General features: G+C 44.4%; 1 protein-coding gene across 4 annotated transcripts in view; it reads right to left on the reverse strand.

Annotated features, from left to right (window-relative positions):
• LOC120398898 (palmitoyltransferase ZDHHC11-like) overlaps positions 1 to 19650 on the reverse strand; it is a 105681-nt gene that overhangs the window by 42226 nt on the left and 43805 nt on the right. For 3 of the 4 annotated variants that reach the window (XM_039526650.1, XM_039526653.1, XM_039526652.1), the window contains exons 2-5: positions 14580 to 14801; positions 5329 to 5507; positions 3962 to 4063; positions 189 to 313 (exon numbers count right to left, since the gene is read on the reverse strand). In XM_039526650.1, the coding sequence (XP_039382584.1) occupies positions 189 to 313; positions 3962 to 4063; positions 5329 to 5507; positions 14580 to 14801 (628 nt within the window). The remainder of the gene's footprint in view (positions 1 to 188; positions 314 to 3961; positions 4064 to 5328; positions 5508 to 14579; positions 14802 to 19650) is intronic. The other variant, XM_039526651.1, reaches the window with a different exon arrangement.

Here is a 19650-nt window from a genome sequence, read left to right on the forward strand (position 1 = left end):
ATCTAAAGAATGACATCTTTAACAACACAGCATCCTCCCAGCACTGCACTAGTGTCAACCTACAACCTTCTGACCAAGAAGTCCTATTGACATCTTCTTTCAATGAAGTTAATACATAACTGGATCTCTGGGAGCAGTACCATTAGACAAACTACGTAAAAAGTAATTTTAAGTCAGTGGAAAAATACTTTCAAACTGAGGTGCTGTGCGTAGTTCTGCTGGATTCACAAAGTACTGGATGAAGACATAAAGGATCACCAGTATCAGGAGGAAGACACCAAGAACAGCAGAGGCAACAGCATTGAAGAAAAACCTATGTACATAAGAGAAACAAAACACTATACTCAGTGGATGACCAGTCTTGCAGCTTCACAGAAATGAAGCTTTCATGAACTTCCACTGATTTAAAAGAATAAATATTTGTTTATTTATAAAATACCTTTCAAGTAAAAAATACAAGTATGAAATTACATCATTCTCAGTTAAAATACTTAATTCACATCCCCAAACACCCACACACAAATGAACACTTAACTCCCTCCACTCCCCACAGGCCACTGCATCAAGAAAAAGCCTATGTAACCATATGCCTTAGGCACCCACTGAAGGTCAAACAAATAATTGGGCTCTGTTGGTTCAATGGTATGAATTTCAGCATCTTTGGCTGCTCACCAAACACAGCCTGCCTCCAGCCCCCAGATGTTTAAACCTGATAGCTTGTGTTTCTCAAATGACTTAAGCCAATGGAATAGAAGAGGCAAATTTGTAAATTAGCCAAGAAGGAACCAAACAACATAGGACTTCCATAGATGAAAACAGACAGACAATCTGGGTTGTGCCGTGACAAGGGAAGCCAGGTTCACCAGTGCTGTCAATTGTAACTTCAGGGGCTGTAATGGAAGAGAAGAAAATTTCCTTTTTGTCTCCATTGCAGCCATTGCATAAAACTTCAAAAGTGATTTATGATATGATCAATCAGATTTGGAGGTTGGTTTCTGTCACCACCACTCAGCCTTCTGCTCTTCTCTTTCCATTACCTCTATCACAGGCTGCCTGAAGAAAAGGTTGACCTGTGAGGAGGGTGCAAAGCTGAGGGTATTAGAACAACCCTACTGACAGTAGAGGACAAATAAATCCATGTCTAACCGGACCACTGGAAGAGTAGTCCACATGCACTGACACTGAATATTCTCCCTTAAAGAGCTTTGAAACCCTACTGGGCCACCTGTCTTTGTGGTTAAGCAAAGAAAATGGTTCCACCGCACCAGAGAGAGCAATGGGTAAGCCCTGATGCCAAACTAAAATGAGAACATTTACCACCCCCAGCCCCTCCAAATCAGAGATCAAATCCAAAGCAAGCTAGCTTTAAATTGAGTGCCAAAACCCGTTAGGGAGAGCCCCATGGATGCCATGTACAATATGACATCTAAGATCACTCCTGAAGTATCATCCACATTTGCATTGGAATCACCCAGAAGAATAAGCTTCTGACTTCAACACATGGTTGTGGTACTTGAGCACAGCTACACTCCAAATCCCTTATCCATTCACTGCTGCCCAATAAACCCTAATCTGTCTCAACAGGGTATATGACCCCAGAGTATTTTATAATGGCAACAAGACTTTTTTCTACCAATGACTCCCAGGCCACCTACAACATACCTGTTACACCATGGGATTGGAAGCTTATACCCCAGAGCCATCTGCTCCTAGCCAGGGTAATGGGACAAGGTCAAAAGATTGTTCCACCCACCAACCAAATTAAATCCCTCTAAACATAGCCCCCATTCATCTCTCTAACATAGACTAAAGAACCTCACCTACTTCTAATTTTCTAGAGTCTGTTTTAAAAAGTGTGGCAAAACAAAGAACCACTCGAGTTACTCTGGCTTCACTACAAAATATAGACTCTTGTCATTTTCCACTCACACTCCTTTTGTTACTCTTCTGTTCAAACAATTCAGCTTGTGGCATTTTAAATGTGAAGAAGAATTTACACAATCTTCACCATAAACCCTATTCAGGGGCTGAAGCAGCTCACATTTCGTTCTACTGTTTCTGTAAGTGCTCACATATATCTTTATATATCCATAGAGTAGGTAGCAGGCTCTCACTTTAAAGCTTCTTTCCTCATGACCAATAGTTGGCTACTTTACAAACTGAAGACTGGCATGCAGAATTCAAAAACAAGAGGGATTTGGTAAAACAAATATCACTTGGGTTTGCTTCAGTCTATTTTACCTTCCTTACAAGAAGGTAATAATAATATTACACCTCTACCCCGATATAACACGGTTCTCGGGAGACAAAAAAAATCTCACCATGTTATAGGTGAGACTGCATTATATCCAACTTGCTTTCCCCCCCCCCGTTTCCTGTTCCCTGACCGCCCCCTCCAGAGACCCCTGTCCCTAATCACCCCCAGGATCCCACCCCCTACCCAACCCCCCCGGCACCCTGTCCCCCGACTGCTCCAACCCCTATCCACACACCCCGCCCACCGACAGACACTTACTGGCAGCAGCGGGAAGTGGACCAATGTGGCCCCAGCCGCTCCACGTTGCCAGCTCCCAGCTGCGGCGCTCCGCTTTCCGCTGCCGGTAAGTGCAGGGAGGTTGGCAAAAAGACGCCCGCTGCACTCACCGGTGGCGGGAAGCAGAGCGCTGCAGCTGGGAGTTGGTGGAGTAGAACGGGCTGAGGCCAGGCTGCTCCACTTCTCACCGTTGGTGAGTGCGGGAAGGTTGGGGAAAGGACACCCGCCGCACTCACCAGTGGCGGGAAGCAGAGAGATGCGGCCCCAGCCCACTCCGCTTTCCTTGCCCCAGCTGTGTCACTGGGGGCGGGGGGTTGGGGTTGGGGAAAGGTCCCGCCCTCACCTGCGGCGGGAAGCGGAGCTCTGCGGCTGGGAGCTGGCAGAGTGGAGCGGGCTGGGGCCGGGCTTCTCTGCTGCCGCCGCTGCCGGTGAGTGCAGGGGGGGGGAAATCCCTTCCCCCATGCCCCCTCCCCTGAGTGACACGGCTGGGGCCGGGGAGAGGGAAGCAGAGCAGGCTGCTCCCGGCCCCCCGTTAATCCCCTGGGGCCCCATAAATTGCCCCCCCACAGCTCCTGCCTCCTAGACCCTGGGGGGTGGGGAGCCCCTGACCACCCCCGAGACCATTTGCCTCTTATCCAACCCCTCAGCCCTGGCCCAGCACCCTTAACAGGCTGCTCAGAGCAGCGTCTCAGAGCTTTACCGCATTGTATGCAAACCCGTGTTATATTGGGTCACGTTATATCAGGGTAGAGGTGTATATGCATTTCTTTTATTCACTCTGTTCTATGTAGTATAAAATCCAACAAAAGAAAAAAGGAAATTAATGTATTTACTGTATTCTTTTTGGACTGATGCTGCAAATTTGAATAAAAATGAAATGCCTACAGTACAACAAAAGATATTTTTTAGAGCACAAGTTTTGTTAATTACAGAACAGCAACAATACACTTAGTACAGATCAAACAATACCAACTAAGGATACTTATTTAATTCAAAGATCAAGTCTTGCAAGATAAGAATTAACTCTCAGATTGGTCAGTGAACATATATCTGCCATAACTATTGTGACTCGATATAGTAGTCGAGGAACTTCCTGGCTAGCACATAGATTGGTACAGTGGACTTATTAGAAATGAACTGCAAATACAGTAAAAACTGGATGTTTCTGGGCCATATGTGGGAGGAAAGGGATATATTTAAAACTGATTTCCCAGGGAGGAGTCATTAACTTGACCTCACTTTTCCACCATTGAATAAAAGGCTGCTGACATAGGAATGTTCCCTCCAAATCAGCCAATCCCTACCAAGCAGTTAAATGTCCTCAAAGGGGGCAGGGGAAATCATCTGGTTCATTGTGAAGTACGCTTAGCACCCATTGATTTTTTCATGACAAATCAATATGATCAAAGCTAGCTCTTATTGGCTTACCAGTAATTTCTGCCTCCCACACAGTTATTGAGCCACTTACAGTGGTGATCGAAGTCCGCAATGCACTTATTACAGGCACTACAGTGTTTGGCTTTTGGCCCTCTAAAAACAAAAAGATATAAATAAAATGGAATGAGAATTAGTCAGCAAAACAGGCCACACTTATGGAGACACGGGCAGTCTCTGACAGACCGATGTCTTATAACAGGTTTCTATACTACCCCCCAAAAACAAAGAAATCACAAGCAGTCCAAGACACATAGCCCTTCCCATCCCCCCACAATTTCTCACCCCTCTGCATTCTAATCAGGATTCCTCTGGCTGTACTCCTATATGGCCGGGCCACCAGCAAGGAGCACAGGAGAGACAGTCTCCCTGCTCTCAGTTTGTGTCTGATATCCCAGGATCCTTTGGCGGGTGGGAAGAGCAACTGCAGGTAAAGTCCCACTAAGGCTATGTCTACACTATGGCTTATGTTGGCATAATTGATGTCGCTCATGGGGGGTGAAGAAATCATCTTCCTCCCCTGCTCCCTTCCCTGAGCAACATAAGTTACACCGATTTAAGCGTCGGTATGGACAGCGTTATGTTGGCTGGAGAGTTTCTCTGGTCGGTTTACAGCGGCTACACTAGAGAGCTTACAGCAGTGCAGCTGCACCACTGTAAACTCTCTAATGTAGCCGGGCCCTAAGTCTCTGCAGAGCTTGGACGGAGCACGAGGTCACAGAGAGGATGTACAATCTAGAACAGGTTGGAGCTGTGAGTGGATGGCACATGCTCAGGGCAGACAGACTCTTTGGGAATTTAGCTGCCACACTCTTACAAGTCTCCACTAACTGTTTGCGAATAGAGATTATTCAGAAGTATGTAACTTGGCCGGATTTGGGCTCATTTTCACAGGGATGGCAAAAAGCACATCCCAGGGCAACCCTCCTGCCAAATTTCAAGTCCCTGCTCTGAAAGGACAGACCCTCAGCAAAAAGGTTTTTGAATTTTTTTCCCCCCCCTAATAAACATGAACAGCACAATATATTTCCCCCTGTTCTCAGAAACAGCTGAATCATATTAGCTGAAACATTAAAATCACCCTGGAGCAAACCCTTGGTATGGAAAATTTCAGCCTGAAAGGTGAAGTCTGTGAAAGTTAAAAGCAATTGAAAATAGGATCTTATAAGGGAATTGCCAGGCAACCTCAACTATAGATGGTGCTAATTCAAAGCCACAAATTTCTTACTAACAGGTCAGTTTCTCTCTAACCTGGCCAGCAGGAAAATGACTTCATAACAGTAAAGAAAAATATAAAACGTCTCTGGATTTAAAGAAAAACAATCCTGATCTTTTTTATATGTTTTTACTGCATAACTTACACATCAACTTCACAGAGATAACAGTGCTGGTTCTGAATGACGTGCTTGTGCTTGCCTCTGTCAAAGACTGGCATGGGGCTGCTGTAGTTTTTCTTGGCCAGCACATTTTGATCTGCTGGGTCAATGGTGATGGCAACAAGGTGAGCAACTAAGTGATGCGCAAAAAGGATGCCGATCACCTGCATTATTGTTAGTTAAGGAGAAAATAAGTGTTTAGGATAGAGAAAACACACAAAGATGAAGAACAAGGATATACCCCTTTCAATAGCTTTTGCCCAACACACGCCCCTGTGCCATTTTAAAGAGTCCCCTTTCCCCCCGCTGCCCTTATTCAGTGCTTGTAAGACAAAGGAAGGATAATGCACTATGACTTGTAAAATGGAAGAAATGTAGGTCTAACTTCCATGGCCTATGTTCCTTCTCTCCCTCACCTCCCAGTTGCCTGTACACATTTTCAATATTACAAATGAATAAAATGCATTTCAGTTTTACTTTATCTTAACAGAAGGGACAACTACCTCCCCCCCCACACACACACACACCAGTTTTAACTAATAAGTGGCATGCCACAGTATCAAAAGAGTTAGAAATGGAAGTCACCAGGTTTATCTACTAAGTTAGTTCAATTCCCCTGACAATACAGGATTGTTCTTGGCAGCACATTTTTTGGGTGTTTTGTCCACGCTATTTTTGTAAGTCCCAAGGCAATGGGGCCACCATTACTTCTTTTGAGAAACCATTCTATAGCCGAATACAGCTCATCTTCAGATTCCCCTCCCCACAATTCAGTATAATTTTGCCTCTTACCATTTCTATTCCTTACCTATGAGTTGTGACAGATGCCTGTAATTACTGCCTAATATTTATAAATAGGCATTCCTTCAGACTTCAACATGAAGAAGTCCTGTAGACTTAAAGAACAAACTAATAAGGTTCTATTCAAGTTACTCTTGAAACCTTTTTAGACTCAATTCACCCCCTCCCAAGATAAAAGCCACAGAGGAATTCTTGGGAGAAAACAACAAGAGGATTTCAGTACATTGCCCTGATAGGAATCATATTTTACCCACACTCCAGGGTTGCCAACTTTCAGTTTGATCACTAGTCTCGTAATATTTGTTTTTTTCCTTAAAACCTCAGCTCCTGGAGCCAGTTGATTATGTGAGACTTTAGGAGAATGGGTTGAGAGCCACAAGCAAGGACCATGGGACATGAACTGGCAGTCAGGAACTTACTGTTACCCCTTTCCTGAGAGGTAGTGATCCCGGGCTTTGGAATGCGCCAGTCACTTGTTAGAAATGAAGTTTCTAACAAGTAACTAATCTAGTGACAAAGATGCAGGGTATTTCTTATTCCCATTTATTTATTTACAAATGTTCACACAAGTCATGTTTACCTGGGATGGAGCAAACAGTTCCAAGAAGCTCACTTGCAAAAAAACCCAAGTCAAACTATCGCCTGGCAAAGCAGCTCCCTTTCTAACCCTTGATTGATCTGTGTCCCACTTTCCGCGCACCGTCTTTTCCACATCTCCCTACACTCTCACCTGGCAAACTTGTCAGCCCCAAATCACATGGCACGACCACTAAAATTCCAAATACAGAGCATGACTATTCAGTCTCACCTGAACTAGCTAAGCACTTTGTCTAGCTGCTTTGCAACATAAGAAAGTAGTTCAACTATAACCAGATCCCAAAGTATTTCACAGAATTCACCTCTTGCTACAGAAGTTAGTTGTGCAATCACTAGGCACACAATAGCGAGAGGCAAATGGATTATCTTTTTACACTGGCTGATTTTAGTGATGATTACCCACCCCCTCACACCACACACACACACACACACTCCAAAAAAAAGTCAGACATCCACCCTTGAGCACCACACTGTAAACAGATTATTTTGTCCTAGGCTTAAGTCATAGAGAGAGTCATCAAACTGCTGTAGTTTAGTAAACGAGCAGAATTCATTTATGAAGCACTGAGAATAGCTGCCATATCATGTTTTTGTTTTGTTACCATGGTAGCAATTACCAATACTTTTGAAGAGAATGAACACTGTGACATGACAGAGAAGGACAATGGGAAGGTGTGTTTTCTTAACCAGAGCAGGAAGTCTCATTGTGTGCCCCAAAGCAATAATTTCCTACATTGTTTAAAGTAGAATTATTCCCTATTAGACACAGAACAAGCACTGTATCACAGTGCTAGATCTGATTCAAGAGTAAACAAAGCCCAGGGAGCTAAAATAGAAGTTACAAAACTTTGCCTCTTCACAAGTCTGTACTACAGTTTAAACTTTGAGAACAGAAGATAAGGAAACTCAGCATAATAGAGAAACATTTTTGGTGTGATACACAATAAAAAAAATGGCTGGATACAATATTTCTAACAGAGCACCAGTTTTGGTTAAATCTTCTTTCAAAGATTTAAATCTTAGTCTCTGAGATGGAGTCTCATAGGCAACATCAGGATATATTACATGATTTTTTTGAAGTTATTCTGAAAATGACATACAGTCTCAGACTTAAACAACCAGCAGAATTCTAAAATATACCTGGCCTGTAAGTCTTCCGGCCTCAAGAAGGAGATAAACGAAAAACCCTTGTGTATGCATAACTTGATCAATTTCTCACCTAACAGTTCTTTAAATAGTAATTTTATTAATGGTGTGTTTCCCAGGTTCAGGAGGAAGTAGCTCTTCTACATCCAACTGGTGATAGATATCAATCTAAGCAGTCTTCAAAAGGCAGAGAGATTGAACTCTGAGTGCATGGGCCAAGAAGTATATACACAATATACTCTTTTTTTGTTTTTTTTAACCTCACATGCAGAGCATGTCACACACCCCTCACCCCCTCAATACACACACCCTTTGTAAGGCACAGTTTGAACTCTGGATCCACTCCCAAACACAATTTCTTGTTCACCAGAAGGGAGCAGCTGGGAAGGCTGCAGGAACAATTGATGAGATTGACCTGTAGCCTGCCTTAAAACAAGTTATTACCACAAAAAGCCTGCGCCAAAATGTGTGTGTGTACCTGAGATCCATGAAGTATGCTTTGTATAGTCACACTTTTTATATCTTAGATATGCAGAATAAGCATTTAATAATGTGCCATTATCTTAAGATTACTTCTATTGAAGACTAAAATATTAGTTTTTCTCACCTGTTTTTATGTAATTGCAGAACTTTATTGTATAGATGTGTATTTTTCATATAAAAAGTGACATTCATATATATAAAGTGTACATATATACTTCACACTCACAGAGTTATATTATATACATACACACAGATTTCCTTACATGTTATATAACATAGGCTTTCCAGCTATCCCACCCATTGCATGCAAAATTCTTCTCAGAATGGTACATACAGTATCCAAAATTTTTCATTTAGATAACCATAAGCTACATTACACTACGCAGTATAGCCTGACACATCAAAAAGATAAAACCCCCATAAAAAAACCTGACCGACCAGGGCAGTCATCGCAACAAAACTTCCAATGATGAATAAAGGGTCAGATCCTCAGCTGGGGTAAGTCATTGCAGGTATACTTAAATCAAAGGAGATATGCTGATTTACACCAGCTGTGGATCTGTCCCAAAATTCTTAATCTCTATAAGATTATTTTTTATTCGAACATAAAGGAGGGCAAAAAGGTTATTTTAATAAGTTTGAACTCCTCATCTGACCTACCACTTTCTTCCACAAATGCAAATAAATCAATTCAGTTTGAAGCGAAAACATTTCTTACTTCACTGTCAAAAACTAAAAATATAAATTTTATCTTCCATTGTTTCCCAAAATTTGGCACCAATATTTGGCAGTTCTTCCATTAGAAGTCTGAAATCTTTATGTCCTAGTTTGCATTTCCTGGACTTCATCAGGAAATGTAACAACATGATGACACTTAAAATCAGCCTTCTTTTAGTTCTGAACTTGTTTCTAAACACACAAGTTTAGATTCTTATTAGTTCTTATTAGATTGCAAAAAATTAAAGTTCTAAGAAGCCACTACGTCTACATGCCCCTCTAAAATTTCTATATATTGGGAAACCAGAAGCTTTTTCTATGGTTAAGAAAGGTTCAACTTTCACATTTAAAGCTGTTAATGATATTGACAGGGCCATAAGAGGATTATCTTGATCAGCTCCTCCTTAAAGTCTAAAAGCCAAAGGTGGCAGTGCTGGATTTATTATGCAGAGCCTCCAAACTGATGCATAGCAACATTGTCTTAAACTATTGTACTGGAGAGGGTACTATAAAAATCTGCATATCGGTTTTAATTTGATTGTGGTCTTTAAAGAGATCTGCATGATCTCTCTCAGTTTGTTCTACAGATATGCTGTAAATTTTTTACTTATTACTATCTGAAATAAAATGCATAATTTGATCAAAACAACACATTGAAAATGTGATGTCCATGTGCTTAGTGTAACCCCTTCCTCATAAGATCTAGATGAACTAAATCCAGCCAGTAGATCATCTGCACAAGAGAAAGACTCATCTTTAGAGGGGGAAAAACACCTCCAGACAGTCTCTCTCACCTCTGCCCATGTCACTGGGACTTAGCAACCAACTCCTTCCTTGGTCCTATATTACCATGAAAGTGCCATACCTTGGGAAGTCTTTCAGAGAGGGAATGACCCCCAATTCTAGTCAAATAGAGATTTAAAAAAAAGTGGCAATTTATCAAAGTAAAGGGAAGGCAGAGGAGAAAAGAAGGCAGAAATACACTTCTCTCACACTTATAGAGAAGGTTCCCCTTGCCTTTTAATATGAGAAAAAAAATTCCAAGGATTCTCAGACTCCCCAAATAGTCACTTATTTTTCAGATCTTTCAGGAAACACCCACCTGAACCTCAGGGCAGTAACCCTCCCTTTCCCCCAAACAAGCCTTAAAATCCACTCCTAATATGCAAGAATATCAATTTCCTTAACAACAAACCACCACCACCAAAAAAAGCCCTCAGTTGCTCTGTTCCAAGGACCTTCCCCCTGGCAATGACAGCACCAGCAGGAACCAGTGAGGACCTCGGCAGAGTGGACTTCAGCCAGGCTCTTACTCTTTTCAAACATGTGAACCTGGTATGCAAATTGAATTTAACAGCTTTTTTTTTTAAAAAGTAGGAATTCTTATTTCCTATGAAGTAGGAAAAAACAAACAAAAAAATCTTTGTTGTAAGATTATATTGCATTTCCAGTGTAAATCTGATTTTGACTAGTAGAGGAGATAAACGGCACCACTAATGCACTGTTTTCCATTATAAACACAAAATTTGACTACACACGTATTTTATCCCTTACTATAAGAATTATCATGCTGTTATAAGAAAACTGTATTGACATCATATCACTTCCTAGCAACAATCTATGTTTCGTAGATAAATAGAACATAAATTACGGGTGTATTGATGCTTTCCCTTTCATAACATTGTTAACTCCCCTGCCACCCCCATCTCAGTCACAGGAATTTCAAACCAGTTTCAAATGTCCCTGTTTGAAGATACTATAGAACTCAAGACCCTGATTCACGATTTAATGAAGAGCAAGCACCGTGTAAAGTCATCCGATTAGAAACTGCTCCATGTTACTGAAAAGCTCACTATGAAAACGCTAGCATTTTGTACGTTTGCTATCCACTCTGAGCAGTTACTGCGGAGTTGAGTTTTGATTCTGCAATGTGCAGGATGCCCTTCAGTCAAGGAGCACTGCAAGTGAACAGTACACCACAGAGTTGTGCCCCAAGTCTCTTTTGCATTAGACCAAGGGGGGGGGGTCAATCTTTTCAGCCTGAGGCTCAAACATAAGATTTCACAAAGGTCAAGGGGGCTACAGTTTGTACTTGGGAACAGATTTTCTTTCCTGTTCCACTCTTTCTGGAACACTCAGGCCCTGGCTACACTTCAGAGCTTAGAGTGCTGTGGCTGCTAGCGCAGACACTGTGAGCCAACGGGAGAGAGCTCCCTCAATCGACTTAATTACTTTGGCCCCCGTGAGCGGCAGTAGCTATGTCGGCGGAAGAAGCTCCCTTGCCGACATGGTGCTGTCCACACCGATGCTTAGGACAGTATAACTTACATCGCTCCAGGGGTAGTTTACTCACACCCCTTAGTGACATAACTTGCACTGACTTAAGCTGTAGTGTGCACATAGCCTTAAGCCGCTCAAAAGGGAGTGGAAACTACCCTTAAGTCCCTGGCTGGGGATTTCTCAGCAGGTGTGGAAACAGCGTAGTGTGCTTCTACACCTCTCTCTCCCTGCAGCCCCTGGCACAGAGGTCATAAGGGAAGGGAGAAGGGATGGAGCACACAGCTTACTCTGCTAGCATGTGATATCTTGGCATCTCAGGGTGCTTTAGGCTGCTGTGGGACAGAAAGGCAGGGTGCAGTAACTAGTTGCTGTTTCTCAGCTTCTTTTTTTCCCCTTTCCCTTGAGCATTCCTGGGTGGCGGGCCAGAGAAGGACTTAACTAGGCACTTCCCCAGGCTCAGGCAGAGTCAGGCCTGATCTACACTACGATTTTAGGTCGAATTTAGCAGCGTTACTGCGATTTAAGCCTGGACCCATCCATATGATGAAGCCCTTTTATTTATTTATTTATTTATTTTACTTAATAGGCTCTTTAAATAGATTTCTTTACTCCACCTCCGACGAGGGAATTAGCGCTGAAATTGGCCTGGCAGATCTAATTTGGGGGTAGTGTGTATGCAATTCGACGGTATTGGCCTCCAGGAGCTATCCCAGAGTGCTCCATTGTGACCGCTCTGGACAGCGCTCTTTACTCAGATGCATTGGCCAGGTAGACAGGAAAAGGCCCGTGAACTTTTGAATTTCATTTCCTGTTTGGACAGCGTGGCGAGCAGATCAGCATGATGTGCACATTGCCGGGTCAATTTCTTGTTTTGATCCACTCCATCTATCTTTTACATCTTAGGCTGGCAGCAGACGGTACAGTACGACTGCTAGCCATCGTCATCTCCTAGATGCTCAGGAGAAGATAGGAATGACCTGGCTGAGTCACTCCCATGTCCGCCCAGGTGCCCCGACCGACCTCACATTTAGCCGACCTCGAGGTCGGCTAAAAGAGCACCCAGGAGTACAACGACGATGGCTACCAATCGTAATGCACCGTCTGCTGCCAAAAGGCAATGAGCTGCTGCCGTGTAGCAATGCAGTCCCACGTCTGCCAGCACCCAGGAGACGTACGGTGACGGTGAGCTGAGCAGGCTCCACACTTGCCGTGGTATGGCATCTGCTCAGGTAACCCAGGAAAAAAGGCGCAAAACGATCGTCTGCCGTTGCTTTCACAGAGGGAGGGGGGGGCCTGACGATATGTACCCAGAACCACTCGCAACACTGTTTTTGCCCCATCAGGCATTGGGATCTCAACTCTGAATTCCAATGCGCAGCAGAGACTGCGGGAACTGTGGGATAGCTACCCACAGCGCAACGCTCCAGAAGTCGACACTAGCCTCGGTACTGTGGACTCAGTCCGCCGACTTAATTCACTTAGAGCATTTTGTGTGGGGACACGCACAATCGACTGTATTAAAATGATTTCTAAAAAACCAACTTCTATAAATTTGACCTAATTTCGTAGTGTAGACATACCCTAAGTCAAGCACTTATTCTGCTCTTGGTAGGGCTCCCACTACCCTGGAAGGGAGCAGCCAGAACTCCCCTCCCCTTCCTCACCTATGATGATGGATACACTTGTGTCACAGTAAAATTAAGCAAAATTCACAGAGAAGTCATGATAAAAATGTGCAGTCAGGGTACAGTCACGGTGGGGCTGAAGCCCAAGCCCCGTCATGGAGGGCTGAAGCCAAAGAAGTCATCTGGAATCCGTGACCAAATCACATCCTTACCTATGACACAGCAGATGCTCAGAACATTCCCAAGTTGAGATCTGTGCTAGAGCTGGTCACAACTGTAAACCAAAAAAATCCTTTCTTTTTGGTGGAGAAAAAAAAATAAATAATGCAGATTTGGTGACAAAAAACATTGTGCTGGATTATTCTGGTCAATAAAGCCCCCGAAAAAAATGCCCTTCCCTCCCCGCAAAATTCAAAGTGTTTCTTTTTGATGTGTTTGTAATGAAACTTTGACTTTTTGTCTCTAAACAACATTTTGTTTAGAAATTTCCTTTAAAGTTAAAAAATGCCTGAAATCAAAACAAAATGTCTTGTTTCCAACTAAACGTTTGTTTGACACACAACAAATCTTTCAGCTTTTTGATTGCCGAATATTTTTTTTAAATATTTTGATTTTGGACCAACCCAAAGCTAATTTAAAAAAAAAAAAAAAGTTTGGAATTGCCAGTGAACCAAACTTGTGCAGTGAACCATCTCTAACTTGTGCAGATCCTAGGGCTGCAGAGGAGGGAGTGAGAGGTGGCACCCCTAGTGCCGCCTCCCCATAGTGACTGGGCTGATTCAAAACACTTCAGTTTAAAAGTCAATCAAATGCCCAACGACTCATGGGGTGGACTTGCTCTGCAACTCTTCCCCTTGGGCCTCCTATCCCATCCTCCCTGGGGCAGGATCCATCCCCTTTAGCCACTGGAATGTTGGGAGGTATGCATCTGTCCCACCAATGCTGTCCATGGAGGTAAAATTAGCTCCCTATTCCTACTCCGTACTCACTACTCCCCTCTTTATACAACCAAGGATCACATTAGCCCATTATTCCTTTGTAGTAAATAGTTTTATGGTTCTTTATGTCCAATGTAAATAATTTTCCAAAAATTAAAAAAAAAAAAGTGACGGAACACCAAATTTCTGTGGAAGGTAGGTAACTCTGGGCTGAAGTGAGATGTATGATTGGGAATGTTTATCAATACACCAATGAGTCCTTCAAAGCCGTGGAGAATCTATACCCTCCCACCTGACTGCTGAGCAGCTCATAGTTTAGAACAAGGCTCACACCAATGGCCTGATCCAAAGCTCACTGAAGCCAATGGATAGACTCACACTGACTAATGGGTTTTGGGTCATATCCAGTATTAGTTGGCAAAGACAGATTTTTTTTTAAATATGGTATTTTGCAGGAAGTGAATTTTTTATATAAAAACAACTATAACAAAACCACCCTCACTAAGTGTGGTTAAATATACAATTGGGGAAATGTAATTCACTCCTCTAATGCATTATTTATAGCATAAGCAGTGCATATGTAATTTTAACCCAGAACCTATGCAGAGCATGTCTTGGAAGGGAGGGAAATTTAAAAAAAAAAGGATACAGCATAGGCAGCATACTTCCATCCATGTGGAAGCAAAGGTATGTAGATCCCAAACCCTACAATGGCCAGGTACGTGTAAAACAGCAGAGCAACAATCTGAAAGGTATGGAGTGGTAAAGACCAGCCGTTCACCCTGGAATGCTGGGGTGGAGAAACCAAGTCATTTCTACTGTTCAGCTGTTCAGGTCCTGTCCGCCTTAACCTCCTGCCATAGCAGTTCATCTGCAAGAAAGCAAAGAGAACTTTATATTCCCTGTTCAAAATATCTTCTGTGCTTTTCAGAGTAACAAAATAAATGCTACAACATAAAGGGTAAGGGATGCAGACAAAAAATGCTGTAGCATTCTCTCAACATTTCTCTGTTGTGCTACAACATTTTCTTGTCAATTCTGTTCTTGTACAAATGATCACACTGAGTTTATCTTCCATCCAGTTTCAAACCAGACTCAATATGCAAATTACATCGCACTGATCCCCTTGTTTACAATGAGCTGTATAATACAAGTCTCTTGTGAGGGAAGACAGTTCACTCAACAATTTAATAATAAACCTTTGATAAGCAAAGCAGCTAAGCTATAGCATGGTATTGATGGTAGGTTTCTTGGCTATACAGGCAAGGCTCTACAACTATTAGACAACTCCCAAACCTCATTGACACCAATAATGTATTTATATTCTGCTTAGTTCTGTTCCAGTGATGATTTTCCTACCCTCTTTTTCACCTGCTTATTTCTTCAGCATTGCAACATATAAGCAATCTACAAATAGAATAAATAAAAATCCACTAGGATTACAAGTGTGTTCAATATCCCTTCCATAGTCTCTCTGGAGCACTCTAAAGCAGATGGATCTCTCAACCCAGTGTGCAGGTCACATTTAAGAAAGCTCTTCTGGGAGGTGTGAGGGCATTCCTTTACATTAGATTGCACTATGGGAAACATGCAGCCACACATAGGATACCATGCATGGCCTGCTGACATGTGTTGCCACCTATGTAGAATGGGTTAAGAAAAAAGTTAGGTAAAGTCCTAGTGAGTAAAACAAGCCTACATTTTTATACATTAAGACAGTTATTAAATGAAATGTCACAAAAGGAAGACATGAGGCTTCTATGATATGTAGACTGAAAGGATGCTCATCCTAGAGCAGGGGTCGGCAACCTTTCAGAAGTGGTGAGCCGAGTCTTCATTTATTCACTTTAATTTAAGGTTTAGCGTGCCGGTAATACATTTTAATGTTTTTTAGGTTTCTCTCTATAAGTCTATATATAATATAACTAAACTACTGTTGTAGGTAAAGTAAACAAGGTTTTCAAAATGTTTAAGAAGCTTCATTTAAAATTAAATTAAAATGCTGATCTTAAGCCGCCAGCCTGCTCAGCCCGCTCCCGGCCTGGGGTTCTGTTCACCCAGACTGGCGGCGGGCTGAGCGGGGCCGGCAGCCGGGACCCCAGACCGGCGGCGGGCTGAGCGGGGCCGGCAGCCGGGACCAGCAGCGGGCCAAGCTGCTCAGCCCGCTGCCTGTCTGGGGTTCCGTCCACTGGCTCCTCCCAGCCAGGGTCCCGGCTGCCGGCCCCGCTCAGCCCGCTACCAGTCTGGGGTTCTGGCTGCCGGCCCCTTGCCAGCTGGGATCCCAGCCGCCGGCCCCGCTCAGCCCACTGCCAGCCTGGGGTCCCGGCCCTGCCCACATACAGTGGGTACCTACCTTCTCCCTGGTTCTGGCCCATTCTCTTCCTCTCTCTCTGCACTGAGCTGAGGGTGTGGGTGCACTGAGCACAGGGCTTGGGGTGAAGGAGCAGGCTGGGGGTTGGGGTGCAGGGTCTGGCCAGGAGCTAGAATGAGGGAGGGGGCTCAGGGCTTGGGTGTGGAGTGCTTACCTGGGCAGCTCCCATTTGGTGCAAGGGGTGCAGGTGGGAATGTGTGGGGGGGGGTGCAGGAGCTCCCATTTGGTGCTCCGGGTGGGGGGTTCAAGAGTCAGGGCATGGGTGTGGGGGGGCTGGGTATGTGTGGGGAGTGCAGGAGTCAGGGCATTGGGTGTGGGGGGGCTGAGTATGTGTGGAGGGTACAGGAATCAGGGATGGGGTCGTGAGGGGATGCAGGAAGCTAGGATGCAAGGGGGGTGGAGAGGTCATGGCAGAGGGCTGGGAGGTGGGCTGGGTTCAGGGGGGGTGCTCCCAGCCCCCTGCCCTGAGTGGCTCACAGCAGGGGGCTGGAGGGATACGCCCTTCTCCTACCCCCCTTCCCCAAGGCCCCACCTCCTTACTGGTCTGAGCAGCAAGGGCACTGGGGCTGCTCTTCTCCCCTCCCTCGCAAGGGCCATCGGTGGCAGAGAGGGAGAGGGAGAGGAGGCGGGGCTCGACGCAGCACGCTGGGGTAAGAGGCCGGGGAGGGGGAAGCTTGGCTGCCGGCGGAGCCTTCCATACAGCAACACCCGGCAGGACCAAGCTTGCTTCTGCCCCCTGCCCCTGCCAGAGAGAGCAGTAGGCGGGGGGCGGAAAAGAGCGGGCTGGGTTGGGCAGCATTTTTAATGGCACGCTGCTGCCTGCCAGGGTCTGGCTCAGCCCGCTACCGGGGTTCAGCAGTGGGCTGAGCAGGACCCCGGCAGGCAGCAGCGTGCCATTAAAAATCGGCTCGCGTGCTGTCTTTGGCATGCGTGCCATAGGTTGCCGACCCCTGTCCTAGAGTATGTGGTTAGGAGGCTGTTTGATTTTAACTGAAAAACAAAACAAAACACAGAATAAACTACCAAGCTAAAAATATTACTATAATGTCTGCAATCAAGTGTCCCTAGATTCTTAAAATACACACACACACACACACACAATATATATATATATATATATAACAATCAATTTAAAATATTCATATGCTATGAAAAAGTTAAATACATATATTAACACATAAGCCACTAGTGAAAGATAGGCAAATTTGTTTTTCTTTAATAGTCAGCTAATAACCAAGAATGATCTCTATGCTGACAAGAGTTTTGATTTGATTAAACAGATACAAATTCACTACTACTAACATCCAAGGTGACTGAGGGAGAGATAGTAACAGATTCTTTTCAAGCCTTAAAAAACACTTAACTAACCAGTATAAATATATTAATACAAAACAAATGTAACTAACATATACAGAGTACTCACTTCAACCATTTTTCCTTATCTTTACATCTGAAGCTTTTCTTGCTGAAGGCTGAAACCTTTCTTTGCAAAGAAAGAATCAAACCCTTTCAAACAGCATCAGGATTTCTCAATGATGGAAACAAAGTTTGTCTTACAGCATTCTGCTGCTGCTCATCAATGTACATTAGTGTATTTTCCACATAGATTTCAAACCACTGGTCTCCATTTATGTTAGGGTATTGCAGCATACAGGAAAAATCCCTTTCGCTTCAGGGAAGAAATTCGGTCTTAAAAGCAGTTTTGTCCTGGAGACTGCTAGCAAATGTCTGTCAAAGGATAGTCCGGCACATTCAGAACCTGCAGTTATATAATGCTCAGCAGAACTGACATAGCTTGAGTAGCAAATTCTTTGAATTATTAATAAGAGAACCTCCTCCAGGCACAAAGCTTCTCAATGCAGTGGTCATACAACAAATACCCAACATTTTCAATACTTAGCTGCCTGCCTGCCCCAAGCAGTCTTTACAGCTTGTATAAATACCTGCTGAAATTCTGTTTGAAATCCAAGATAAAAAGCCAAACACAAACCAAAGTATTTTATTCCAGGATTGTGTAATTTCACAGAAACCTTAGTAAAACAAACTGAAACTACCACACACCTCTGGAGGAATGTTTACTTCCTATTCTTTTTTTTGTGGAGTTTTAGCCACATAGTAAAACTTTAGCGTGTGAGTCTAGAAAGTGTTAAACTTTGGCTTAACAAATTTGACTTCAGTGGATGTATTACCATACGTTTCCACGCAAATTATGGCACCACTAAACACTTTTGAAAAACCCTTTCCTAAGGGCTTCTGGTAGTTAGAGACCTACTCCCAGGTGATCACATCCAAACTTACAGTTGAAATACTGTGTTTACAGTTTCTAGCTTACACAATTTAAAATGCACTGTACTAAAGGCCAGGAAGGCTTTTATTTAACCATAGCATATACACACAAATATGAATTTATCAAAAGTACACATCACGTTGTATATCTGTTGTATATAATTATAACTGGTTTCATTCTGCATTTAGGGTTGCCAACTTTCAACTCCACAAAACCGAATAACCTTGCCCTGCCCCCTCACTCCATCCCCCCTCACTCTGTGGCTCGCTCTCCCCACCTTTACGCACTCGCTCTTTTTCACTGGGCTGGCTCAGGGAGTTCAGGTGCAGGAGAGGGTTCGGGCTCTGGCTAGGAGTGTGGGCTCTAGGGTGGGGCCAGAAATGAGGAGGTCAGGGTGCGGGAGGGGGATCTGGGCTGAGGCAGTGGGTTGGGATGCGGGGTGGGGGAGCGGTGAGGGCCCCAGCTGGGGGTGTGGTCTCTGGGATGGGGACAGGGATGAGGGGTTTGGGGTGCAGGAAGGGGCTCTAGGCTGGGGGGTGGAGCCAGGGGATCGTAGTATGGGAGGGGGGAGTTTGCCCGGAGCCTGCACCCCTGACTCCCTCCCATGCCCCAACCCCCTGCCTCAGCCCTGATTCTCTCCTCTCGCCCTCCAAACCCCTCAATCCCAGCTTGGAGCCCCCTCCTGTACCCCAGAGCCCTCACACCCCTCCTGCACTCCCAGCCCCCTGCTGAGTTTGGGTGTCGGAGGGGGTGTGGGCTCTGGGCTGGAGGTGCAAGTTCTGGGTGGGGGCAGAAATGAGGGGTTCAGTGTGTGGAAGGGGGCTCCAGGCTGTGGCAGGGGGTCCAGCTGGGCTCTGGTGTGAGGTCGGGAATGAGGGATTTGGAGTGCAGGAGGGGGCTCCAGAGGGGGGTTTGGAGTGTGGGAGGGGGCTCTGGGATGGGGCAGGGCTGAGGGATGGGTGAGGGCTCTGGCTGGGGGTGCAGACTCTGGAGTGGGATTGGGGATGAGGGGTTTGGGGTGCAGGAGGGGTGTCTGGGTTGGTATCGAGGGCTTCAGAAGGT

This window comes from Mauremys reevesii, linkage group 2 (assembly GCF_016161935.1).
Source record: "Mauremys reevesii isolate NIE-2019 linkage group 2, ASM1616193v1, whole genome shotgun sequence".
NCBI lineage: Eukaryota > Metazoa > Chordata > Testudines > Geoemydidae > Mauremys > Mauremys reevesii.